General features: G+C 38.5%; 1 protein-coding gene across 14 annotated transcripts in view; it reads left to right on the top strand.

Annotated features, from left to right (window-relative positions):
• The window catches only part of LOC144085677 (catenin delta-2-like), a 129,594-nt gene extending 102,017 nt beyond the window's left edge, over nt 1-27,577 (top strand). For 10 of the 14 annotated variants that reach the window (XM_077615199.1, XM_077615205.1, XM_077615201.1 and 7 more), the window contains 12 exons: nt 153-366; nt 7,043-7,229; nt 12,417-12,534; nt 13,863-14,045; nt 16,639-16,812; nt 17,496-17,646; nt 18,546-18,795; nt 20,608-20,701; nt 20,802-20,928; nt 22,169-22,297; nt 23,277-23,353; nt 24,538-27,577. In XM_077615199.1, the coding sequence (XP_077471325.1) occupies nt 153-366; nt 7,043-7,229; nt 12,417-12,534; nt 13,863-14,045; nt 16,639-16,812; nt 17,496-17,646; nt 18,546-18,795; nt 20,608-20,701; nt 20,802-20,928; nt 22,169-22,297; nt 23,277-23,353; nt 24,538-24,801 (1,968 nt within the window). In that variant the 3' untranslated portion in view covers nt 24,802-27,577. The remainder of the gene's footprint in view (nt 1-152; nt 367-7,042; nt 7,230-12,416; nt 12,535-13,862; nt 14,046-16,638; nt 16,813-17,495; nt 17,647-18,545; nt 18,796-20,607; nt 20,702-20,801; nt 20,929-22,168; nt 22,298-23,276; nt 23,354-24,537) is intronic. The other 4 variants (XM_077615210.1, XM_077615211.1, XM_077615206.1 and 1 more) reach the window with 1 other exon arrangement.
• Nucleotides 27,578-27,866: the final 289 nt, after the last annotated feature.

The following is a 27,866-nucleotide window of genomic DNA, read 5'->3' as shown; positions in this document are numbered from 1 at the left end:
AAGAGAACAGGCAAGGATGTTAAAAAAGCCATCTAAACTGCTTTTTTAGATCCCACAATTAATTGGAAGTTGATGACGTTTAATTATATTTGGTTATCTTCCTCCTAAGATTCAAAATACTGATGATTTTTTTTCAAAACTGTTCACCTCAGATCAGGCGACAGGGTGGTATTCAGCTTCTGGTGGACTTGCTGGACCACCGTATGACCGATGTTCACCGCAGTGCCTGTGGAGCTTTGCGGAACCTGGTGTACGGGAAGGCCAATGATGACAACAAGATTGCACTGAAAAACTGTGGCGGAATACCAGCTCTAGTCCGACTTCTCCGGAAGACCACCGATGTAGAAATTCGAGAACTCCTCACAGGTAAACCGCATACTTTTTCAAATAAATCTTTGGCCCATCCTCAATATCTTAAACCAGCCCCAATGTTACGATTGCGCCGCGACATCGTGGCGCGATCGGAGGGATTTGGACCCAGTAGCGGGGAAGCAGGAGGGGATGAGACGAACTGTGCTCATGATAGTAACTTTTAATGACTCAAAGCGCCTTACAAAATAACAAGGACTTGTACATCCCAAAACGAAACAAAACCGGAGCATGGAGAACAGTACCTTTGCAGCGATGTATGCAGTATCACGCAGGACGATTCGACAATGATTACCACTTCCGTGGTGTTTAAATACACAAATCCGGAAATAATCATGAATCACTCGCAGCTGCTCGAACCTGACGGCAAGCCAGGAGGGACAAACGAGCTGCTCCTGACACCCAAAGTTCCTCATCTAACATGAATTACGAAATGTTTGTACAACATCCCAAAAGAATGATAAAACAAAACAAGAGGATAAAGCGGTCCAGAAAATGATAGATGAGAGAACACAAAAAAGCTAATAATAATAGAGATGAAAATGTTGCCTAGAGCAGGGGTAGGGAACCAAAGGCTTGGGAGCCACATGCGGCTCTTTTGATGGGTGCATGAGGCTCTCAGCTAACCCGTGAGTAAAAATATGGAAACCGCTGAGTCCCAAACACACCAATAGGAGCCTTACTTTTGCACTGACTACATGACCTCCAGCGCCTTTTTAATCATATTTTTTTAAATTAGACTCTTCTCCATGCATATCGTCATTGATACTCATTGTTAGCAACGGCATAACAATGTTGCCAAAAGAATTCAGTCTTTTTCTACTTTATAAGTGGTGAAATGACAAAAAAATGCTCACATTTTCATGTATTTTGGCTTTTAAATTTTGAGTATGGCTCTCAAGCAAGAGCATTTGAAAATATGAATTTTTTATGGCTCGATCTGTCAAAAAGGTTCCCGATCCCTGGCCTAGAGTTTTAAAAATATACTTTAAATTGTTTATATCTCAAATTTGTTGTACAATTGTACAACAATTATATAAGGCATTCATTCATTGAAACATGGAGTCATTAATAATTCAAGCCATTTACAATATATTCTTCATTACCATTATTACATTAGTACATAAATGTATTTATTCATTCACCTTCCATACGACTTATCCTCACAAGGGTCACATTTTCTTAAATATCAGAACAAAAAATAAAAAATAAAATGTAGATCATCTTGACTTGCATTACTTGTCCCTTACCTTCCGCATGTTTCCCTGCTTCTTATCAGTAATGTCTTTTTCTCGTTCTGGCATTTTGAATCGAGATCACAGCAGGTAGGCTAGCTCCTTAATCCACAAATACCATGCACACAACCATGATGGAATAAAACCCTTGGGTGGGCTGGGGGTGGTAAAAGGGAGAAAACCTCTTTGTTTTCTAATCTCTACTCCACCTCTCCTGCTCTGCTTCACGTTCAGAAAACAAGGCATAGTTTTGGAAGGTATTAAGCCAGGTTAAAACAGCTGAACATTCATTTTCCCAGCTGATGAGATGCATCGACTCGTTGGTGTCCTTGGGAACTCCCACACAATGATGTTGGAAAGAAGAGAATTTCTTCCAGTACTGCAGTTTGTAAATTGAGCTGATGACACAGCATTAAGCTCCCCTCGAGGCTCAGTAAATTTCTAAAGAATACTTGATAGAGTAAAGGGATTAAAACATATTAGTTGATGCAGTAACTAGAGCGAATTGGCTTTATAGAATTGTGCCTGTGACATATAGTGTAAGAAAATTTAATAGTCATCAAGTCTTTGCTCCCAGTGAAGATGTGTGGTTGTTCCTTGTATCGCAATACTAAATAACTGTACTCTGACAGTTTGACATCCATCAATTCATCAATATTTCATCAAGCCATCCTCAGTGAGTAACTACATTGGTATTCTATCACTATCAAAGAAATGTCAAGATGAAATGTAAGTACATTAAACAGCGCCAAACAAATGAAAAATGGGCTAACCTTTAAAATAGAACCCTGATTTCCTTTTATTCTTATGAAGAAAAATTGCACTTTAACAATTCTTTGATACATTTTGAGAAAGGCATGTTTTGACCTGACTTAGTTTTCAAAGCAAGGTTTGGATGATTATGATTTGGACAAGTTATCCCTCCCTGCATGTTGACCTCAAAACTATCAACCACCTTTTGGATAACGTTAAAAAATAAAAAATGATGTTGCGCTATCAGGCCTTTTTTGTCAAGACCAACAACGTGACCACTGCTTTTTTGGATATATAATGCATTTTGTTGCCTGGATACCATATTTGAAGTAGACCAGGATGAGGGTGAAGTGCAGATGAAATGACGATGAAAAGACTTGCTCCAAAGTAGTACTGATTAGGGAAGAAAATTGGTCCTCATCATATTTGATTTTGCGTGTTTTACTCATGTACCAAGTTTTATTTCTCTCTTGTTGATGAGTAGCTGTTGAGAAAATGCATATATCTGGATCAGTATCAGTATTGCACCATTTTTTTAAACCTCTGATATTTAGGAAAATAATGTTTAGATTAAAAAATGAGTTGTTGTTTTTTACAAGCGTCGCCATTTTGTGAACTCAATTATACAAAACATAGTGCATACGTACACACTAATAGACTCGAACACAGACACGTGTTAATGGATTTGAATGACAAATTTATCGTACAACTTGCATTTGATTTGTTGAAATAGTCGCATCATAAAAAAATGTTTGCCCCTATCTTGTTTCAATTCATTAAACAATATTCTGTTCCGGGCGACCCCGCGGCTAAGTGGTTGGCACATCGGCCTCACAGTGGGGGACCTGGGTTCAAATCCAGGTCGGTCCAGCTGTGTGGAGTTTGCATGTTCTCCCCGGGCATGCGTGGGTTTTCTACGGGTACTCCATTTTCCTCCCACATTCCAAAGACATGCATGGAAGGCTGATTGGACACTCTAAATTGCCCCTAGGTATGAGTGTGTGTGTGAATGGTTATTTGTCTACTTGTGCCTTGTGATTGGCTGGCCACCAATTCAGGGTGTCCCCCGCTTCTGGCCCGAACTCAGCTGGGATAGGCTCCAGCGCCCCCCACGACCCAAGTGAGGACAAAGTGGTTCAGAAAATGAGATGAGATGAGAACTGCCTTTTGTGTGGCTCCTTAGAACTCTCCATGGTGCTGAAACACAGGGATTAGACATTTTTCATTTACAGGCCACATATTATACACCAGGGAGCGCAAGTGGTTAGCACATCGGCCTCACAGCTCTGGGGTCCTGGGGTCCAATCCAGGTCAAGTCCACCACTGTGGAGTTTGCATGTTCATAGGTATGAGTGTGAGCGTGAATGGTTGTCCGTCTCCCCGTGCCATGCGATCGGCTGGCCCTCGATTCAGGGTATCCCCCACCTCGTGCCCGAAGTCAGCTGGGATAGACTCCAGCACCCGTGGCGACCCTAAGTGAGGATAAAGCAGTTCATAAAATGAATGAATGAATAAAACTGGTGTATCAAAAAATATCAGGTTTTCATTATTTTTAAGAGATTAGACATTTAAAATCCACTTAATCTCCAAAATATTTTGTGTTCTAGTTTCTATTTAACACAATATTTTGGGGAGAATAGCTTTAACACATTTCTTAGTACAGATTCCCATTGTGGCAGCCCGGAAGCTGAGTGGTGAACGTGTCAGCATCTCGGTTCTGGGGTTGAGGGTTCGATCCCAGGTGGGTTCTCACTGTGTGGAGTTGGATGTTCTCCCTGGGCTTGCGTGGGGTTTTCTCCATGTACTTTCCTCCCAGTCCCAAAAACATGCATGATAGGCTGGTTGAACTCTCTAAATTGCACCTAGGTATGAGTGTGAGAGTGAACGGTCGTCCATCTCCCTGTACCCTGGCCACCGATTCAGGGTGTCCCCCGCTACTGGCCTGAAGTCAGCTGGGATAGGCTTTATTTATATATGTATTCATGTATTTATTTATTAACTTACTTATTACCTATGTATTTATGTCTAAAATGCATTTCCTATATCTGCATTCTCACCCTCTTGCTACTGTGACAACGAAACTTCCGGAATACGGGATGAATAAAGTTATCCAATCCAATCCAGCACCCCCTGTGACCCTTGTGAGGATAAGCAGTTCATAAAATGAATGAAAAAAAGATTCCCAGTGTCCCATCAAAATGACCAAGGGTTGTGCCAAATGCCCATCATATAAAAAAGTGTGAAATCAAATTAAAATATCAAGCACCAGGGAAAAGGATGCAATACAGTGATGAAAGAGAAAATATGAGATAAACTAGTGAATGATAGCCCAAATGAGATTCTGTGGTTTGACTTCAGAGACAAAGAAAGCCACCTAACATGTTCATTTCCCCTCTCTCATTACAACAGTGCATTTGTAACCTCCTGCTGCCACTCATGATGTAAAACTGAGGCAATTAATCCCCTTCATCTGTGTGTGTATTTCTGAATGTGTTTTTCTGTGTGTGTGCAGATTTGTGGGTGCAAATGTGTTAGCTCAAAGATAAAGACCCACTTTGCCTTTCTCCACTAGCAGATGATGTCATACTGCACCCTCCAAAAGAGGCTGGCAAACAGATGCTGTAATGCATGATGTTATTTACTGTATGCCACTAAATATCTATTCAATGATAACTACTAGGATGCGTACAGTAGCCTTGTAAATAGATTGTGTAATGCCACAGCTGCAATATATGTAGCATCCAGCCTTTAAGATTATTAGAATATCCTACAAAATAATATAAATACTTGGTCTAATTGCAAACTGTCCTTGTAACTAGGAGCTAAATCATCATACATGCTTCACTTGTTACACTTAGCTGTTTGCTCTTACATTTGTAGTAAAATAGATTCACTACACTTTCAGTACATTGACATTGATAACAAAGAGCAATTATTCTCTGGTTTAGGTTTATTAAATCTGTTTGACTCAATAGTCCAAGGGTGTCAGACTCGGGTTGGTTCGCGGGCCGCTTTAACGTCAACTTGATTTCACGTGGGCCGGACCATTTTAGATAGAATATTTAGATATTTTTTTTATAAATGGATTAAAAGAACTGGATTAAAAGCCCTGAATATTCAGTTTTTTATAGTTAATTTTTTTTATGTTTATTTTAGCTTTTTTTATATATGTTTAGATTTTACAAAATGATTTTTGAACTAAAACACAGAAAAAAATGATTAAAAAATTACAATTATTGATTTAAAAGGGGGAAAATCAGGAAATTGAATATACATCTATACTCCATTTTAATTTTATCCTAAAACAGAAAGTCGGCACTCATGATTTACTTTCCCAGGCCACACAAAATGATGTGGCGGGCCAGATTTGGCCCCCGGGCCGCCACTTTGACACATGTGCAATAGTCCATACAAAAGCCTTGTTGATATTCATACCCCCATACTTTAATCATTTTTTTACAATTTATCTGCAAGATATTTAAATTTCTTGCAGCACTGATTGGCCAAGCAATGTCACGTGATCATCTGTAGCCAGTGATTGTCAAGCAGGGCATGTTATCGTGTATAGACACGATGTGTCAATCTGTCTTGACCTCCGCGGCAGAGGCTCCACCAAACCTCTGAGACCGACTCACCGCACCCCTAGGAAGAACCACTGCTTTAAACACTCAATTCTCTATAACAGGGGTAGGGAACACAAAGCTCGGGAGCCACATGTGACTCTTTTGATGGGTGCATATGGCTTTCTACTAACTTGTGAGGTAAAATATGGAAACTGATGGTGAGAGAACTGAGCCCAAACGCACCAATATGAGCGTCACGTTGGCATTGTGGCATTGACACTACCTCTAGCGCCGCTTTAATGATTTTTTTTCATTAGACTCTTCTTCATCCATACTCTCATTGATCCTCATTGATTAGCAAAAGCGTAACGATGTTGTCAAAATAATTCATAGGTTTTGTATTTAAATGTGATGAAATTACACCAAAATGCACACATTTTTATGTATGTTTTCTTTTCAATTCTTAGCATGTCTCTCAAGGAATAACATTTAAACATATAAATTGTTTATGGCTCTCTCTATCAAAAAAAGTTCCTGACCCGTGCTCTATATATATCACACTGCTTCACGTTAATATTGCGTGTGAGTTGTATCAAGAAGGGCATCAGGCATAAAAGTTGTGCCAAATCTATCATGATGATCGACTGTTTCACTGTGATGACCCTTGAGGGGATGAACCGAAAAATCACTGATTGGATCATCTTTACAGTTGTCACTCCGTCATAATTCCTGCTCTACTGGGACTTTGCATTGATAGACAGTTCACTGCATACTTACCCAGCTGTGATTGTTTGCTGTTTATCCTTACATTGCAAAATGACTTTCTGCATTTATTTGTTACGCTTATAGATTGTGGCTTGTTTGTAATATTACAAACTGTTACAACTACCGGAAACAATCCAATTGCATTTCTAACTTTGCCCAATAAAAATGGATTTTGTTCTGATTCAAAGAATTAAACAATATAGTATTTGTTTTGCAGCAAAGGAAAACCCACAATCATAACACATCCATTTATACAAAGTTACTTATTGAATCACACTTTAAACTACTGTGCATTGAGGTCTGCTAGTTCTTTGAACACTAAAAATATACTCGTCTCTTATATCTTTCTTCCTGTAGGTGTCTTATGGAACCTTTCGTCATGTGACGCTCTGAAGATGCCCATCATCCAGGATGCCCTGGCTGTTCTGACCAATGCCGTGATCATCCCTCACTCGGGCTGGGACACCTCCCCTCATACGCAAGAAGACCGCAAATTACATCTGCACTCTTCCCAGGTCCTCCGCAATGCCACCGGCTGCCTCCGGTCAGTTACTTAACAGTGCAGTACAGTAATCCCTCGAATATTGCGGCTTCACTACATCGCATTTTTTTCTGGGGGATTTTTTTTTTTTGTAAATACATAAAAATGTGAAAATCCACGCTGACATTTGCAAGCAGAAGCCACTCTACAGTCCTCTGCTTGCTACTAGCACTGAAGTAAAATAAAAAAATAAATATTTTTTTTTAAATAGGGTTGACCCTACTTCACAGTTTTTCGTTTATCGCCCCCATGTCTGGTCTACATTAACCGTGATAATTGAGGGATTACTGTACCTTTTTCCTGTGTTCTTAATTCTCCACGTGTGCGTGCTAAAAGCATAAAAGGTACAGCAAAGCTTAACATGTTCAGGTTTTGCTGATACAAACTCACAGTTGTGTCTGAATTGTTTTTCATTAGCTACCGTGTTAGTTTTGTCTCATCTCACCTCATTTTCTGAACCACTTTATCTTCACTAGGGTCACGGGGGGTGCTTGGGCCTATCCCAGCTGACTTTGGGCCAGAGGTGGGGGACACCCTGAATTGGTGGCCGGCCAATTGCAGAGCACAAGGAGACAAACAACCATTCACGCCCACACTCATACCTAGGGGCAATTTAAAGTGTCCAATCAGCCTACCATGCATGTCTTTCGAATGTGGGAGGAAACCGGAGTACCCGGAGAAAATCCACGTAGGCTCGGGGAGAACATGTAAACTCCACACAGGTGGACAGACCTAGATTTGAACCCAGGTCCCCCACTGTGAGGCCGACGCGCTAACCACTCAGCCGCCGGGCCGCCCCGTTAGTTTTGTTTTGTGTGTTTAGTAGTCTCTTCAGAGTTAAAGCACTTATGCAAACCCAAAGTTTATTCAAGTGATAAAACATTGCCATCAAAATACACCACTCCACAAAGACTTTGATTGGTAGTTATTAGCTAGTAAGTTAGTGAGCGAGTGAGTTAGTTACTTTATAAATGACGATGTGAAACATGCTCCAAGAATCTAAATGCAAATCACAAATTTCTTAGAACAATAATAAAAGAGAAAAATAATGTTTAGACACAAAAACATGACACTGCTTGCAAGCAAGGCCATTGTGTGACATACATGAGGTTAGTTACGTCACATGTAGAGAGCAAATAAACGCTTATGCACTCGAAAGATTGTTTTTAACTGTGCAATATGTCTCACCTTATTCTCAGAATGGCACTCGAACCCCACTTCAATTTGTGAGGGTATTAAATCTTGTTTCTCCAATAGACCCTCATGTTACAGTGAGTAGTCAAATGAGGATAAGAAAGGGGGGACTATATGAAATACTCGGATTCGATTGACTGAAATAGTAGTGACATTTAAAAAAAGTCTGACAACAGCTTTTTTGCTTACTTCCTGGAAAGATTAACTTTTAATTATGTTTTTCTACACTTTTGCACATCGTAAAATGGACATTCTGTTCATTCACTCATGCATTTTCCGTTCTGTTTATCCTCCCAAGGGTTACAGGGGTGCTAGAGCCTATTCCAGGTAACTTTGGGAAGTAGGCAAGGGACACCCTGATTTAGTCACCAGTTAATTGCAGGGCACAAGGAGCCAAACAACCATTCAGACTAATATCTAAGGACAAGTGTTCAACCAACTTACCATGCATGAATCAGAACACTACCAGAAATCCCACCCGGCCATGGGGGAACATGGGAACTCATAACATTCAGTTATTTTTCAAATTAAATATTTTTCTCAAATATTTAAACAACATTCTTTCCACTGGGATGCATTTGACCCTTCCCACTTTAATGTTACCCAAACCCCTCCACCCCAAAAAAGTCAGTCAATTATGTAATCAATATACTGTAATCATATCCATGTCAATGCTCATGCTCAAGAGCATCTCGGGACTGTTTTTCGAAGGAACTGGCTTTTTTTTGGCTAAAAGAAATATAATTTGGAGACAAGATTCGGACAAATTGAAATATAAATGTTACTATTCAAAATAGTCATAACTTTGATTGATTGAAACCATAGTAGAAGCTATTATGACTTTTCATTGTTAAGCCATATTAATTAATTGCAATGGAGCAGAACCAGTAATTTTACCGTATATTGCGGCAGATGCAGGAAATGTTCCTTGAGGGTTTTAATGTATTTGGCTGTTTTTATTAGTCTCATGTAAGTGGTAGTTGGTAGAGAGTAGTGGGTTGTTGTAGTCACCCCATTGACCATAAATATTGTTTATCAAAGCTGTGTAATGCCCCATTTGGTTGAATTTTAGACTTTCTACTGTATTTCGTCTGAATGAGTCTAGCTATTTGGTGAGTTGTAAATTTGATCGGAGCCTTTCATTGAAGAAGGCTTGCTTACATAGAAGGGATTATATACCATTATCCACCAAGTTGTTGTTTCCCATTACAGTCACAGCTAAATAAATCTACTCCAATTCAAAGTAAGTGTGTGTGCGTGTGTGTGTGTGGATACATTTAGATTCTGTTTTGTCTGCAAAACATGACAGACTTAGCTGCTATCAAGATGACTCAGTGTTTGGCTTTAGAGTGTTGGTGTTTGTTTGCTCATTTGGGCACAGCACGTACAATTAGAGCATAACTGACTCATATTGTTGTTTTGGATCGGAACTCCAACGTCATTGCTTCGCAAGAACATTTTTTTAAAAATACAATCATCCCTTCTTATAAAAAAATTAATAATAATAAATGCAATACAATCATATATTTAGATTTACAGTGTGAGAAAATGATGTGTATTATACAGGGTGACCAAAAAAGGGAACTTTTTAACTTCAGTAGAAAAGAGTGATGGAAAAACACATTTTGTTCATCGTAAATGAAACCTCTAAAACATGTCATTTAAGAAACAATTATGGAATTTTCCTTTGCTCAAAATACATCCCTTAGGTGGTGTCTTCCTGTATGAATGTATTTTTGAAATGTGCTGTTAAGATTTCTCATGATCTCAGCTGAAATAATTAATGTGAATTTTATACTGAATTCACCATGGCAGTGTTTACTTGCTCACGGTCACTGTCTTGCAGTTCTATCACTTGCTCATGTCTGCCAATACATTCATTCATTCATTTTCTAAACCACTATTCTCACAAAAGTCATGGGGGTGCTGGAATTTACCCCAGCTGACTTCAGGCCCGAGGCGGGGGACACACTGAATCGGTGGCCAGCCAATTGCAGAGCACGAGGAGGCAGACAAACCACTCACACTCATAGTTTTTGGAATGTGGGAAGTAACAGGAGTACCTGGAGAAAACCCACGCAAGCCCGGAAGAACATGCAAACTCCACACAGTGAGGTCCCACCGTAATTGAACCCTCAACCCCAAACTGTGAGGCTGACACGCCAACCACTCGGCCCACCACGCCGCATTTAATCAGACATGAGACCTTTAAATTATCAGTGGTATTTTTGCTGTGTTTTAAATAAGAAAAATGGTTGACTCTTCCATTTAAAATCTGACCTTTATATTGCCTTTTAGCAGAAAATTGTGTAAAAGATATATTCACAGATGAAGCAGGTTGGAATGTGAGATGCAAAGTGTCAGGTGTGAAATGCGAAAGGAAGAGACAAAAATGGAGGTGGCAAAAATGATGATGTTAAACTTGGCTATCATTACAAATGAGCTAGTGAGAAGCATATCAAAGATATTCAATATTTACATGACAAAGAGAGCTAACAGAGCTTTTTGGACACATCCAGGATGATGAAGATGGTATTACCAGGCAAGAGAGAACAGGAATATATAGATATTGTGAGGGAAGATCTGAAAGTGATTGGAATTTAAGAGAAGAATGCAGAGATAGGCTTGGATGGAATACGATGACGTACTGTAACAAATTCCAGTGAGACAAGGCAAAAGGAAAAGAAGAGGAAAGTGTGTCTGCATTGTGTGTTATGCTGTAAAGCAAGGCTTATGATGGAGCAGCTGCCTAAACTAAAAACTCCAATTCATCTTTCCTTGTTAGGGAATGCCGGGAGTCCCATTAAAGTTAGAATATTGCTAGATATAAGCGTAGCCAGCTGCTCCCCCTCACCTTTCCTTTTTTAGGCTCCTCACTTTCCCAATTTGCTTTCCTTCTTATCTCATCATTCTGCCAAACTATTCATCATCTTGTTGACAATTCCTTTCTACCCAAACTGCATTTTATGATGGACAAATTATGTCACAATCTATAAATGCATTATAACAATATAGCAATATACAGTACAGTGGTACCTCGACATACGAGCAATTTGAGATACGGGTACAATTTCTGGCAAATATTTAGCTTGAGGTACGAGACAACTTTTGATATACGAGCATACAGCGGACGCGAGAGGCTACTCATAAGAACATAATGGGCACTCTCTTTCTGGTCACAACTCCCTTGTGTAATGTCTCTACGAGCACTGGGCGGAGCGTTGCATTTTATTCAGTGTTTTTTTTCCCCCGTTAGTCAGTGCGAATGGCGGAGCGATCGCTAATACGAGAGGAGTATATAGTACTTCTTGTTGACAAATGGTCGTGCATTATCCTATTGTGAGGACATTTGTGTCCATCATTTTCGGAATATTTTGGAGGGAATACAAAAGCAAAACACCCTCGATAGGTTGCATCTGAAAGTCATGGTGGAGGCGGGGCAAATAGAGCCAACCCGGGAAAAAAAAGTTATGTTATGTTATGAGCGCGTTGCCGTGCAAAAAGTCCCCCCCCCCTCACTCTGTCCGTCTCTCTCTCCCCTCCGCGAAATCCGTCTAATTTTAGTACTATTAAACACATTTTAGTACTATTAAACCACTAATTATTTGTTACTTTGTTAATAGATGGCGAATTAGAACAAATAATAATGTTTTTCCAATCCAATATCCTGTTTTTGGTGTTTTTTCAGAGGGTTGGAACGAATTAATTTGTGTTTAGTTCATTTCTATGGGAAACGTTCATTTGAGTCCAAGTAAATCGACATACAAGCTCAGTCCTGGAACGAATTAAGCTCGTATCTCTAGGTACCACTGTAAATGAAAAATATAGAAAATATGTAGAAATATAAACTGTCCCATGCCTGTTCATTGCAGATGATCAGTATAGACTTATTATTGAGAAAAACATTTTCATTATGTTCTGCCTTTTCAAATTTGATTCTATATATGAGATCTGTTAACATTGCATGGTATGCGTGTGCCCGTATTTGTGTGTCAGCAATGTTAGCTCTGCAGGTGAGGAGGCCCGCAGGAGGATGAGGGAGTGTGAGGGTCTGACGGATGCTTTGCTGTATGTCATCCAGACTGCACTGGGGAGCAGTGAGATTGACAGCAAGGTAACACACTACACACACACACACACACACACAATAACCTAACATACATAAAGGCCTTAAAAAATACGCACTGCAAACACAGTTAAGATTGCCTTAATAGAACAAGCGCATCACACACACAGCTACACCTGCAAATAAAGGTTGAAGAATGGGTTGTAGTTTACATAAAACATAGTAAATAATTATTGGGAAGATGGAAGGATGATTCCATTATCATTTAGTCTTAGGATATATGATATAGCAGGGGTGTCCAAACTACAGGCCACGCACCAACTTCAGGTCACTGCCCAGTTTCTATTGGTCTGCAGCAAATGATAGAAATTTGGCCAGCAAAAGAAGCTTAATTTCAGCCTACATTGCACTTCACAGCTAGATCGAGCTAGTCACTCAAATAGCGCCTCTCCATTAGTTGTGGGATCACAACCTGGCAACATGTGGTAGATTTTTTTTCTGTTAAGTAAATATATGTATATATATTTTGAAATATATTAATATCCTTGGATTAGTTTGACAATTTCCTATCCACTCATTCGATCGCTGCCAGCTCCCTTGGCAAATTGGATTGGGCGTCTAACGCCGTACATGGCAGTCAATTAGTTAATACTTAATATGTACATTTTAAACCCGGATTTTTATATATTTTTCCCTTCCCCGTAATGTGTGACTCTGCAACTCTGCTGACCATAAGGTCATTTAGGTTGGATCCCTCACACCAAGTTTTTCAACTTTTTAATTAATTAAAACTGTTTTTGTATTATTATTTTTTTTCCTACTAAAGTACTGCACTCTCATGTTTAGCTACCTGGTGACGACAATTGGTGGATCACATAAATATTACCCCCAAAATATGATTCAAATATGTCTGCTTCTTCATCATGACACAATTTTTGACGAGTGTGACATATATTTCTTACTTACTTACAATCCGAAAAATTCTAACTTGAATATATAAGGTGGGCAATTTACACAGTTTTTTTAACCTAATAAATAACAGAATTTACTTGTGGTATATTTCCCTGATGTTTACATGCATTTGATTATCTTAAGCGTAAACAGAGACAGTATTACAAAAAATGTGAATTTTGAGAGGATGAAAATAATTGTTCATGTTTATCCGGTGCATTAGGCTTGTGCTTGTGTCAACTGGTTTTGGATTGGATAACTTTATTCATCCCGTATTCGGGAAATTTCGTTGTCACAGTTTTATGTCCTTATTTTTTCCTATGTCTAGTTTGTTTCCTCCTCAACATCTCTTTAGTGCAATTCTTACTTTGTGTTACATTTTTCTGTCATTAGTCATTTTCCTCTTCTTGTTTCATCCATTTCAGACTGTAGAGAACTGTGTGTGCATCCTGAGGAACCTTTCATACCGTCTGGCTGCAGAGACATCTCACAACCAACAAGGAGGATCTGAGGAGCTTGACGGTCTGTTATGTGACACTGGTGGCAAGGATGCTGAAAGTTCAGGATGCTGGGGAAAGAAGAAGAAGAAAAAGAAGGGACATGACCAGGTCAGAAACAATATTCTTTATTACTGTATAACATGGTCAGTGAGTGATCTTCCTGATTTAAAAAAAAAAGTCATATTAATGCCATATTCACTTTCCAGCAATACTGCCAAAATAATGTAGGATTTGCTGATTTGTGAATCCAGTGTTACAATTTAACTAAAATGTTATCTATGACTTTACAATAATCAACCTTATGATGCTCTGGTTATTTGCAAAATTGATAAATGCTAATAAATGAGATCAAAATTATTGATGAATAATCACATTTGTTATTTTCAGCAAAATATTTGATTTACTGTATTTAGCATATGTGAAAGTGATTATTTTCTCTGTTCCATGGCAAATTTTTAACAAATACTTGATAGTCTAGGATTAGAATTTGAGGCTGTTAAACATCAAAACAACATGTTATAGCGCAATTAAATTTGTTAACACCTTTGCTTATGAAACAAAATTTGAATCAGTTTTCTGTGTGTACGTGTTTTATTAAAAATATGTTTCCTCATATGTGGGCTTAAAAACTCATTTGCTGTAGACTTGAACTATTTTTTTGATGCACTAACATGTGCTTATAATAAGCAATCAATTTCTTATTCTGGTTGAGTGGAAGATATGATTTACATTTGGAAAAGTTAGTGGATTGAGAACATTGAGAACACAACATATCCGGAGTGTGAATCACCAATTAGCCTTAATTTTGTCTTTGATTGCCAGCGAGGACATGAACAAATGTATTCTTTTTTTAATGGGAAAAAAAAGAAAGAGCTTTTACTTGTAATTCGCCTGGTAAAGAATCAACTTCTTTACTAACTACAGACTGAAGTGATCTTGCATCTAGAAGGATCACATTTAAAAGGAGCGTTTTGATCTATCATAAAAAAAAATTAAAAATTAAATCCCTTCTTTCTTTTTCTATTTATGTTGCCACTCTAGCGCAGCTGTGGCCCATTACCAGAGAGCGGTAAATAGAGCTGGAGGATCCTATCCTCTTTAGTGTGAGTAATTACTAAAAACGATAGGGAACAATAGAGAAGTAGCTTACATGTAGCTAACATGAACTACATGGGAGGAATTTAAGGCAATTGGCATCTACGTATAGAACTTCTAGACCAGGGTTGGGCAAATTTTTCGGCCCGGGGACCACATAGACTTTAAAAATTTGACAGGCGGGCCGGGTCAGCACAAGATACGATGAATATAAAAAAACTGCATCCGTTGACAGTTCATATGAAACATAAACAGAAAAAAGGATTAAAGTATGAACATACTCATCGCTCATCTGGGATTTATGGGGTGCTTTCTTGGTTTTCATCAGACTAAAGGTCTGTTCACACATATGTAGAGCCAAATAACACCAGAATCCTCTGTGCCGTCTTCTGGATGTTCGGAAATTTGGCTGCACTTAATGAAGCCTAAAACTCAGAGACTTTCAGTGAGTTAAATTTGTCACATTGGAGATCAATCAGTTTCAACTGCAACTCCTGTGGAACCGTTTCCGGGTCTTGTGAGAAAGGACATGAGACCAGCTGTCAATTTTTCCAAAATCACAAAGCCGACGGCAGAATTGCTTATGCAGGTCATCCAATGATTTCCTGTATTTTGACCGCATAAAAAATAATAATAATTAATTAAAAAAAAAAAAATTATAATAATTTGGACAATGTCGGCGAGCCGGATTAAAAGACCTCACGGGCCGTATATGGCCCGTGGGCCGTAGTTTGCCCACATGTGTTCTAGACCATTTCACCAGTTCAAAGTCAAACGACAGTGTTCATTCTAGACAATAGAGACCACATGATCAAATGACGTATTTATTAGAGTATAACACGCACCCATAATTTGTGACTAAAGATGGGTATATATATATATATATATATATATATATATATATATATATATATATATATATATATATATATACATATATATATATATATATATATATATATATATATATATATATACACATATATATTTCCACTTTTTCCCAGCTCACACCAAGGATTGCACGGGCCCTGGTAACTGGCAAAAGCTGAGCACATATCGCCATGACAAAACATTTAAGTTTCTGGGTATGATGACAATTAGGCTTTTGTCGAGTCAATGATTATGACAAAGCCTATGTCCGATTATTATTCACAACATATGGTACGGAAACCTGGTAAAACAAACTACCAGTATGAGCACAATTATCAAATGGAAATTAGAATTTTATATCCTTAGTCTAATTTATCATCATAATATTTTTTTTAAATTCAAAGTCTGATTCATCATCATTAGACTCACCAAACAATTGATTCCATTCTTCTTGAGTTCTTTTTTTTGTGTGAGCACCGGCATATATAATGGGCTCTCGCGCCCCATCTGGCAGACAAAGACAGGTTGTACGTCTCCCATCATAATGGCTGCCGAGGGGACTTTTTCACCGGCGGGGGGAAGTGTTTCATCGGGATTCGTGTATAATGCACACCCGAACTTTGCTTCAGTTTTTTTGGTACAAAATTTTGCACGTTATATTTCATTTTCTTAGAGAGAGGGAGAGAGAGAAAGAGAGAGAGAGACCTGACTCCACGTATTATGCTTTATTTTTCAGTGGGATGGCGTGGGCCCATTTCCAGACTTGGCAGAGCCCCCAAAAGGCATCCAGATGTTATGGCATCCCAGTATTGTGAAGCCCTACCTCACCCTGCTGTCTGAATGCTCCAACCCAGACACCCTTGAGGGAGCAGCTGGTGCTCTGCAAAACCTTGCTGCCGGAAGCTGGAAGGTGAAGCATTAATAGTTGTATTTAAATCCACAGAGTGCCAGAAAGATCAGTTAGAGAGTCCACTGGTCCACGGGGAAGAATACCACTTCATAAAGTCTTTACTTTGGCAAAAATGTTCTTTATACACAAGAGTCATATTCATATGTCACCATAAACTCATTGGCTGCTAATGACGGCCCTTGATGTCAATTTTTCTATTCTTCAGCAGCTTTTATGTAATCCCTGATTTATCCTTTTCAACTTTTTTTCTAGCGTGGTCTTCCCCCTGTCCCTGCTTCTTAACATTTTTTAGGGATATTCCTTATATCCCCAATCATGCCACTCGCCTGATTCCATTTAGTCTGTTCACTTGTGTAATGTAGCGGCCCTCTTTAGAGCATATTTCATATTTCAAATTCAAAATTAGTGAAAAAAAATCTTCATGTTTTATATTTATTTGACTGTATGTAAAAACAAAAAAAACACTTGGGAAACACTGTTTTTGGTTTGTATTTACATGTTACATACCAATTTCATTACAGTAGTCATGAATAGTACATTTTCTATGAAAAAAATCAAATTTAAAAACAGCAGACAATAAGAGTCTGTCACAGGATTTGTATATGACAGCTCATAATGCATAATTCCAGATACATCTCTGTGTGCACCTTTAACACGCTTTTTCTTTATATATCCTTATGCAGTGGTCAGTCTATATCCGAGCTGCAGTGCGTAAAGAGAAGGGCCTTCCTATCCTTGTGGAGTTATTGAGGATAGACAATGACAGAGTGGTCTGTGCAATTGCCACTGCCTTGAGGAATATGGCCTTAGACATTAGAAACAAGGAACTCATTGGTAAGTAACTCTCTTGAAGGACGTCAAAAGCACATTTTCAGGTACAACTCCTTAAGGAGGTTTTGTTTCTGCTAAAATTTTAACTGTGACTGTTCTGTTTTTGGGGAGTGAGGAATTATTAAGGAAATTTAAAATGAACAAAATTGTAGATTAGCCTGTAAAATAATAAAAAGTAAATCTACCATATAGTTACTTTGCTTTAACTCTCAGTCCAAATAGACATGGAGTTGGATCATTTGCAGTATGCTCCTCTTTCATTATTGAATGGAACATTGTAAATATATATAAACCCAATACATAAAACATAGTCCACCCTACATAACAACAGGAAGTTTGCTTGGATTATAGTTCTCTGTTTGGTGACGCTCCAATGCCAAAGCATTCAGAAAGTTTTCCACGACTTATCCTGCTCATGAGAGAAATGCAACCTAATGTGGGTAGCAGAGGAATACACACTGGAATGGTTGCCAGTCAGTCACATGGCACTTGTAGGCGAATAGATGTTCACACTCAGATTCACACCTACACAGTCACATTCAAAGTCATCACAGACGTGCTAGCCATGTGGGCACCATGACACTGAAAACACCCCCGGTATTAACCAATTGCCATGTTTTGCTTTGTTTTTTATGCTAAAGGGACCAAGTAAACTCATTATGGGGGCATCAACATCAGATTGTACAGTACAGTATTTTACAGTATATAAATTCCAGTCTTGGATTTTGAAATTGAAGATTTCTATCAGATAAGAGTAATAAACCAACAATGACTTTAAATTTGGTCACTATTCACTCCGAGTTCTGATTATTCTGATGCTTAATCCCACTGTGATGACAAGTTTGGTCACTATTCACTCTGAGTTCCAATTATTCTGATGCCTTATCCCACTGTGACAACAGGTAAATATGCTATGAGGGACCTGGTACATCGGTTGCCCGGTGGTAGTAACAACAACAACAGCACGAGTAGCGGAGGAACCAATGCTAACAATTGTGGTCTGATGGGGAAGATCATGTCAGATGATACAATCACAGCTATCTGCTGTGCTCTGCATGAGGTCATAACCAAAAACATGGAGAACACTAAGGCCCTCAGGGATGCTGGAGGCATAGAGAAACTCATTGGTGTCGCCCGAAGCAAAGGAGACAAGTAAGTGGAATGCTATTTAGAAGACGTAGCATAAGTAGAATGATTTTAAATTTGAAAGACACCAAAAATACAGCAGCTCCACATTTATTATTATACATTGTATTTATAATTATATAATGAAATTATAATTCACTTTATATAAGCCGTGGTGCAGTGGTACTTTTAGCTGACTTCGGTCCGGGCAACGTGATATGGATTCCCGCTGGATGGCATCGTGATTGTGTGTGCAAATGGTTCTGGGTGCCTTATGACTGACCTGTGACCAGTCCGTGTGCGGTCGTTTGGTCGCCGGCCTTTTGGTCGCCGTCTTTTGGTCGCCGGTCTTTTGGTCGCCCGGACCCAAACAAAGGGCGACCAAAAGACCGGCGACAAAACAAGGTAAAACAACATGGTCTATGCATCAATAAAAACCAACAATGGCCATGAGCAGTTTCACTGAGCGGACGTGTGTGTATAAGAGTTTGTATGTACATGAGTTGTCCCCTTAGGAAGGGACATCAGTCAGGGTCTTAAGTTCTCCAACAAAACACAATAAAAGTACAGGAAATTGGAGCTTTTCTTTAGCCTAATAATTAATAGGGCATTAAGTATGACTAAATAATAATTCGCAGTTTGTATTTAGGGAATTTGAGCAACGATTTAAATGGTAATTATCAATAACCTTCCGGGCGACCAAAAGACCGGCGACCAAACGACCGAGTACCGACCAGTCGAGGGTGTAGTTTGCTTTTCACCTGGCAAAGGCTCCAGCACACTGCGACCCTAACAAGGATAAGCTGCGTTGAAAAGGAATGAATGAAAGAATTAATACACTCCACATACTGTATATGAATAGTGTCAATAAAATCCCATTTAGCCACAAATGCAATTTAGGGAATATTTATTATTATTGAAAAATACATCATCTTATTTGTAGGTGACTAATGCGTATTCACACCTGCCCTCTTGGCTCTGGACCAAACCTGAAAAGTTAGTGGCCCGTACCTTTTGGGCTGGTGTGAATACAAACCAGCGAACTCTGATATGCACCAAATCGGGGGGGTAAAATTGATTCCGCCGAGGGCCGCAGTGGGTCCTGGTCTTTGTTCCAACCGATCCAGTGCCGACATTTTAACCAATCAGGTGTCTTCTAAAATAAGTAGCACCTGACTTTAATTAACTGATTACACTTGCAAAAGTTATCCTCTTGTTGAGTTGGAATGAAAACCTGCACCCACTGCGGCCCTTCGGATCGGTTTGACACCCCTGAAATAGACGATCCGAGACCTGGTGCAGTTTGCTTTATCTATATGAAAGCAACCACATAATGGTTCACACCAAAGCTGAAATCACACAACTATTTGCACATAACAGGCTTCCATAGCCACAGGCTTCTAAATTGTAATTAAAATATTTTTGCTTCGGAGTATGTTGACTAACATGAGTCGAGGCCCTACATGGTGCAATAAAGAGACGTAATGTCTTCTAGATAGATATTAGCACATAAAATTGTTGCATCAATACCCTTAGATTGGCCAAATATCTGTGCATAGGTTTGTTGTCAAATCCTGGGTCCCTTGCAAAACAATATGAAAATTAATCTCACCCAAAAAAATCTGGACCAAATATATTTTAAGTGGACCAAACGAAGCGAACTATTGACTTTTCCTGTGTGAATACGCCTTTAGTTTCTAAATATAATCAGTACTGAAATGACTGTAAAATTGAAGGGAATAAAAAATACAATAGTGATTCATATTAATTTTCTTTCAATGTGCAAAATGTAACAAAAATCTGCGTCGCTTTATTGTTGTTTTCTTCTTGTTTCTGCTGAATTCCCAGACATAGTCCCAAGGTTGTGAAAGCAGCGTCTCAAGTGCTCAACAGCATGTGGCAATACCGAGATCTGCGCAGCCTTTACAAAAAGGTACATTTAGTAGTTCAATTCAGTGAATAAAGTATAAAACAAACTGATGGATAAAATTGCTAATTATTCTAATGGTTTCTTTATCCCATTGTTCCGCTAGGATGGCTATTCCCAATACCACTTTATTGGCTCTTCTTCCACGATAGAAAGGGACCGGCAGCGGCCTTATTCCTCTTCTCGTACACCATCCATCTCTCCTGTACGGACCTCACCTAACAATCGATCAGGTGAATGTGTTTCATATTTATATAATACCTTTTCAACAAAAGATTTAGTAACCTTCACTAGAACTTCAAGGAAGCCCTCTGCTGTCAAAACTAATAAATAAATAAAACAATTATGACCTATAATAACTAAACTATTAAGTTTAATAAATGTGCTGCAGGTATCTGAAGGCTTTAGAATATAATAAAATGTAAAAGGTCGGTTACCTACTCTATTTGAAAGCTTCTTATGACAAACTCAGAAGACATAATCATAATCATGATATAACACTTGTTATGAATATGAATGTTTATGACATATCTGATATTTAGTGGCATTCAGTAAATTGTGCCACTTTTTATGCAATGTTGGCATTGCTTCAAATGTCTTAGGTTTAGGATTAATTGCACCAGCCAAATAATGCACAATAATGAGGGAATATATATACAAATATATATATATATATATATATATATATATATATATATATATATATATATATATATATATATTTATTTATGTCTATAATGTCTTTTCCTGTGTCTGTATTCTCACCCTCTTGCTACTGTGACAGTGAAATTTCCCAAATACGGGATGAATAAAATTATCTAATCTAATATATGGGCGGCCCGGGGGCGCGAATGGTTAGCGTGCCTCACAGTGAGAGACCTGGGTTCAAATCCAGGTTGGTCCACCTGTGTGGAGTTTCCATGTTCTCCGGGTACTCTGGTTTCCTCCCACATTCCAAAAACATGCACGGTATGTTGATTGGACACTCTAAATTGGCCCTAGGTAAGAGTGTGAGCGTGAATGGCTATTTGTCCCCTTGTGTCCTGCGATTGGCTGGCCACCAGTTCCCGCCTGGCGCCTGTAGTTAGCTGGGATGGGCTCCAGCACCCTCCGTGACCCTTGTGAGGATAAGCGATTCAGAAAATGAACATAGATGAACAAGCTTTCACTTCCACAGTCGCCTAGTGTGTATAGCTTAAATGTAAAAGAATACTACCAAAGGTCTGTACTGAGCTTGTGTTTTATTGTGTATATTTTTAAGAGTAAAAACCTAGCAACCACCGCTGCCAATATTGTAACTTAAGCTGAATGTTTTTGTTTGTTTGTTTGTTTTTCTATTGTAGTTTTGAATAACTTGGTCTCTAAACTGTTACACAGACATATTTAATAACACAAGTACGGTGTGGTCCTTAAACAAAGGACAAATTCTGGACTAATGCCTAATGATGTTCCTCATGTGTCCCTTTTCAACAGCAAGTGCACCAGCTTCGCCAAGGGACATGATGGCGTTGAAGGAGAGGAAGGCTGACTACGACCTTACCGGCAACGCAACCTACCGCGGAAACAAGGGTGAACACACATCCCGCAAGGACGCTACAATGGGTATGCAAAATTATGCTCTCACAATATGTACTAATATCTTTTCAATTTATGAGATGAGTGCAAAGCTGTGTTCAGGGTTGACGCTTGGGACTTTTGTTCCTCTGGGAGAAAGAGAAAAAACACTTTTGGCCACTCTCTGAGACACTTTATTATACCCAATGGACATTCTTATTGTCTATTTAGCTTTGCCACAAAATACACAACGTGAATCACTCCTCAGTCACCTGAGGATGTAGTGGTTCAGTGCGGGTTAGTGTGGGATATATTTGCACTCAAGTGGCGGTATGATCATGAGTGCAGATGGTTGTCTTCCTCTCTGTGTGCCCTACAGCTAATTGGCCACCAGTTTAGGGTGTAGTCTGCCTTTTCGCCTAAAGTCCACTGGGATAGACTCCAGCAAACCCAAAAACCCTTAAGAAGATACGCAGTATGGACGATGAATCAATGAATGACTCGTCAGTTATGATAAAGATGTCATAGCTGGGTTGCTTTTGATTAAATTTTAAAGTGGAGATTTCAGGGACTTAAATGAGTCATGCACAGATTTGTGCTTTATTTTATAACATACAAACATAAAACAATTGATTTTCATCATCAAGTGTACTTGTAATTAAATTTTAAGCATCAACAAGGATAACAGCGTGTCGGCTTCACAGCTCTGGGGGTCTGGGTTCAAATCCAGGTCACATCCACCTGTGTGGAGCTTGGATGTTCTCCCCGGGCCTGCGTGGGTTTCCTCCGGGTACTCCAATTTCCTCCCACATTCCAAAAACATGCATGATAGGCTGATTGGACACTAAATTGCGCCTAGGTTTGGGTGCGAGTGTGCATGGTTGTCCGTCTCCTTGTGCACTGCGATTGGCTGGCCACCGATATGAGATGAGAACAAAGATAACTTTAAAATTCAGTTTGGATATAGGTAATATAAAGAAACATGAAACATGCCATGTTGTGATAAACTTGATTTCTGACTCCTTAGGTCAACACTCCAGTGGTTCTTCAACTCTCCACAGAGGAGCATATGTGTCGCCGACTGATGATCTGAAGTATAATCAGGTACAAATGCCTTATGCCGTTTGACCATTTTCAAAAACAAATCAGTTGGCTAAGTTTACAGATGATCATTAAACATATTTACATAATTGATTTATGGTCAAAAAATCATCTTGCATACATTTTCAATAGTAAATATATGACTACTGAACTAAAGCATGACCCCCAAAGTAAAAATGTGTATATTTTGTAGAAAAATAACTTTAACTGTCACTGTCTGGTTTTAAGAAAACTGATGCCAAGTCCCAAACCTGATACAGGGGAAATGTATTAAGGAGAGGAAAAAAGAAAAAATATATTTTTATTAACCAGTTTGAACAGAGCTATTAGAAAATTATAAGCATATAAGGTTTATATAAAGTTTATTTAAACAAAGCAACAACAAATAACAATCACAAATTTCTTATGCAGCACCAATATAAAGTTATATGCAAATTGTTTAAACAATGTATTTTACATCAATAAACTCATCCACTTAGTTGGTGACCCAATGTTTCTCTTTGTTCTGTAGGGTTTGTTTCAATAGTGTAAACATAAATATAGAAATATTATTAAAAATGACATCTCATTTTTCTGTACCGCTTTATCCTCATTAGGGTCACAGGGGGTGCTGGAGTCTATCCCAGCTGACTTTGGGCCAGAGGCGGGGGACACCCTGAATCGGTGGCCAGCCGATTGCAGGGCACAAGGAGACAGACAACCATTTGCACTCACACCCATACCTAGGGGAGATTCTGAATGTCCAATCAGCCTACCATACATGTCTTTGGAATGTGGGAGGAAACCGGAGTACCCGGAGGAAACCCACGCAGGCCCAGAGAGAACATGCAAACTCCACACAGATGGACATTACCTGGATTTGAACCCAGGATGCTAGATCTGTGAGGCCGACGCACTTAACCACTCGCCTCACCCCCGGGCCGCCCGGCAATGTTTGTGCCTTTCTTTATTGCAATACATTAAACATGTAATTTAACATTATATGAGTTGCACCTAAATATAATTTAAAATTATTCAAAAGTCATGAAATTGCAGTAGTTTTCAGGTTTTGCTGCAATTTAACATTTCAATCACCAGCGGACAGCATTTCAATGTCACACATGGAAAAGCCAATCCGCTTCACTTCATGGTCCACTTTAGTCTCACCGGGAAAAAGCTGATGTCCTTTAAATTTCTTCTACCTACAGATCTCATCCCAGGGATTGCCTTCAGAGCCCTATCCTCCTTTCCAAAATCCTCCCCCAAATGACAGCACCAATTATGAGGACCAGGCCTTCTATGAGAACCAGGTTCATCCAGGAGGGCGTCCTCCGCAAGGCGAACTCAACATGCACTTGCAGGGCCTGAAGTCCACCGGAAACTATGTAGACTTCTACTCAGCCTCCCGGCCCTACAGTGAGCTCAACTACGAGACGAGCCACTATCCAGCCTCACCTGACTCCTGGGTCTGAGGTGCAAGGGTAGGCGAGGAAGCAACAATAGACTAAGACCTGAATTAGGAAAGATACCCAACTTCCCTGTTCTCTAGTTCCTACGTAGCATCATAGGTAGCAAGACATCCAAATGCAAGACCAGGGACCAAAAGAGGATGCAAATGAAGGAAACGAAACGGACACTAAACTTTTTCCAGAGACTTTACGAGGAGGAGGATATAACGGAGGCAAAGAAGGCTGCAGAAAAAGAGGCCTTGCATGTGCATGCTCACCAACAACAAATGTGACAGGCATTTTCTTTTTGTTTAGTTTGTGACCAATCTGATAGATTGAAAGCAATCGGAGGCCATCGGATAAAATATATACGAGTAGGGAAAACGAGGATAAGGAGTCACAACTAAAATGAGCGATCGGAGAAGTGGAAACATTAGATTTGAAGGTTTGGGAGGAAAGGGTTTAAATGGTAAAGAATGAAATGAAAGCGCATGGATGGTGTCACGGATACCTGAGAGAAACACTTGTACATATGTGGATATAGTTACATGGCTTTTAGTAATGTGTGAAGCACAAGAAGCAGAAATGTAGGACATCTGACACACAAACTTTGTTTCTCTCTTTGGCTTCGGCGTGGCATATCCTCCTCCAGGCAAAGACGGCTTTTGGAAGTTGTCATTGGTAACAGTCTCTTTTTGTTTCTTTTTTTCTACTTTTTAAATTCTTGGTTGTATAGTATTTGGTGTATACTGTACATTTACTGGCGATTCATTGTGTATTTGTACATTGCAGGATTACCTGTGTCAGACCTGTACCAAATGGGCAAAACTCACCTCTTCACTTTCTTGTTATAAACATAAGACACATCTTCATCTTTGCTTGACGCCACATAGTAAAAATGCCTATTAAAGCATACATTACATTGGGTCACAGTGCCCTATTGACTGCCTTATACAAAAACTTTACAGTAGGATATATTCAACATTTATCCTGTGGTTTGTTTTTCATGTAAATAAAGCACTACTGGAAAATATAGTATTGCCAATATCCCAATTATAGCCTGGCCAGATTTTTAGTTAAAATGAAAATAGAGTAAGATGTTATGTAAGTGATCTGACTTTTGTTTCAATGTCTTTATTTTATGATTTTGTTATTATTATTACTATTGACCTACTCTTCATCCATGGCAGTTTATGATGGTGAGAAAGATGATCACCAACAAAAAATATTTGGAATAATTTTGTCACTTTTGTGTGTCATTTCATAGTAGAAGAATTTTTAAAAATCAACTTTCACAAATTCCATTCACTTTAACACCAAATATGGTCAGGCTATGAATAATTTTGGACCTAAATGTACATCATCGAGAAAGAGCCATTCTGTATTAATGAAAAATAACAGTGGTTCTCTTATTTTAGCTGCTACCAACTTATTTTCTCTTTAAAATCAATCTGACTTTAATTTAGCCACCTGCAATTAAAGCATTGATTTTATCAGGGAATTTATGTTTTGAAGCAAATATATGTTAAGTCATATATTCAATTACAGGGTGGCAAAATTTTATCTCAAGACAGAAAAGGTGTTAAGATTATTAGAAAGCTAGATATACTTAATAAATATACAATATATATAATACAGTTTAAAAGAATAGCTAAAGAAGATCACAGATTGGATGATTTAAAACAACCAAAATGGTTGCGCTTCAATGTTTTATGTTGAATAAGTATGGCATATGCTCACAGTGTTTTTTTCTTTTAAATGATCACTCCATAAACGTTCTAGCGTAGTGCCAATGAACCCTTCACTACAGTCATAAACATGTACATATTAGTGCCAAACAAGGTTTATGCCATTGTCGTTTTATCTTTGCCAGTTTGTAAATGCTTTATTTTTCTTTTTAGATTTTTTTTTTGTGTTCTACTGACATGAAAGTTGTGTAACTGCAACGGGACCAGAGAGAAGTACAAAAAAGAAAAACTTTTTAAAAAAGAAAAAAATCCAATGAAATAATTGCATTAAAACAAAGATAAGACAACTGTACATTTTTTTTCTGTGGTTTAAAATAATCAATGTTTCAAGTATGACAAAACTTTTTGGAGAAATGGATTGCAATTAATTCATAGTAGACTATTAATAGAGTACTGTTAATAGAGTATGAATATATATTATATAAATATATACTTTTTAATGTGCAGATGTGAATGTCACAGCAGCTACATGGAAAAAGACTTCATTGTAGGATGTTCACATTTTACTTTCCTGGTCCACACACTGAATTGTCAACTTTTGTGTGCTAATGTTGCTATGTGGAGTAGTTTAGATCAAGGCTCGCGAATCCATGTTGTCACTCAAAACAGGATTTTAAAAAAACTGTATTTTCAAACGTGTGCTACCAAAAATCAAATACAAATCTGAAGTTGTTCATTCCTTAAAACACAAGTGGTTTGATCAGTGGCATTAGGCTGAAATGAGTGCATGAATATGCTATCAGAAACCAATTATGATTTTTTTTTAAATCAACAAAATTGTACAACCTTACAAAGCTCTGTTTCCCCACATTATTTGTTTTTGTAAGCCTCAGAGCCCTTAGAAAAGACATCGTAGATTTTCTGGCAGATTCTTGACGTTGTATTATGTCATTGTGATCCCGTGGCAGTAAAACCAACAGTGAGGACTTTGTAGAGATATGATATAGGTGATGTCCAAATCAATTATGTTTTAAAAAGAAACCTGTGAATCTTTATATGCCTCAAATTGATTGCAACTGCTCCAAAATATAAACAGTCCATTGAAGAGGAAACTGGGTGTTGTTGATTTGTGCCAAATCTGATTTCAGTGTTGCATTTATTTTGTTTTGTAAACTGTCCTGCTCAGCTGCTTAGATACGAAGTACATTTAAGATACTCCTAATGTGGTTGTTTATATTGTGTTCTTGATTCAGAGAATGCAGTTAGACGGAAAAGGGTTTTGGGGTTCAGAAATAAAGGAGGAAGAGATAGAAGAACAGAAGGAATAGTATTACTATTACTAATGGTATGGTATCACCATTGTAGTGATACAAAAAATGAGCTCATTCAATACATATAGCA

Source organism: Stigmatopora argus, chromosome 12 (assembly GCF_051989625.1).
Source record: "Stigmatopora argus isolate UIUO_Sarg chromosome 12, RoL_Sarg_1.0, whole genome shotgun sequence".
NCBI lineage: Eukaryota > Metazoa > Chordata > Actinopteri > Syngnathiformes > Syngnathidae > Stigmatopora > Stigmatopora argus.
This window is presented reverse-complemented; position numbering and strand designations above follow the sequence as displayed.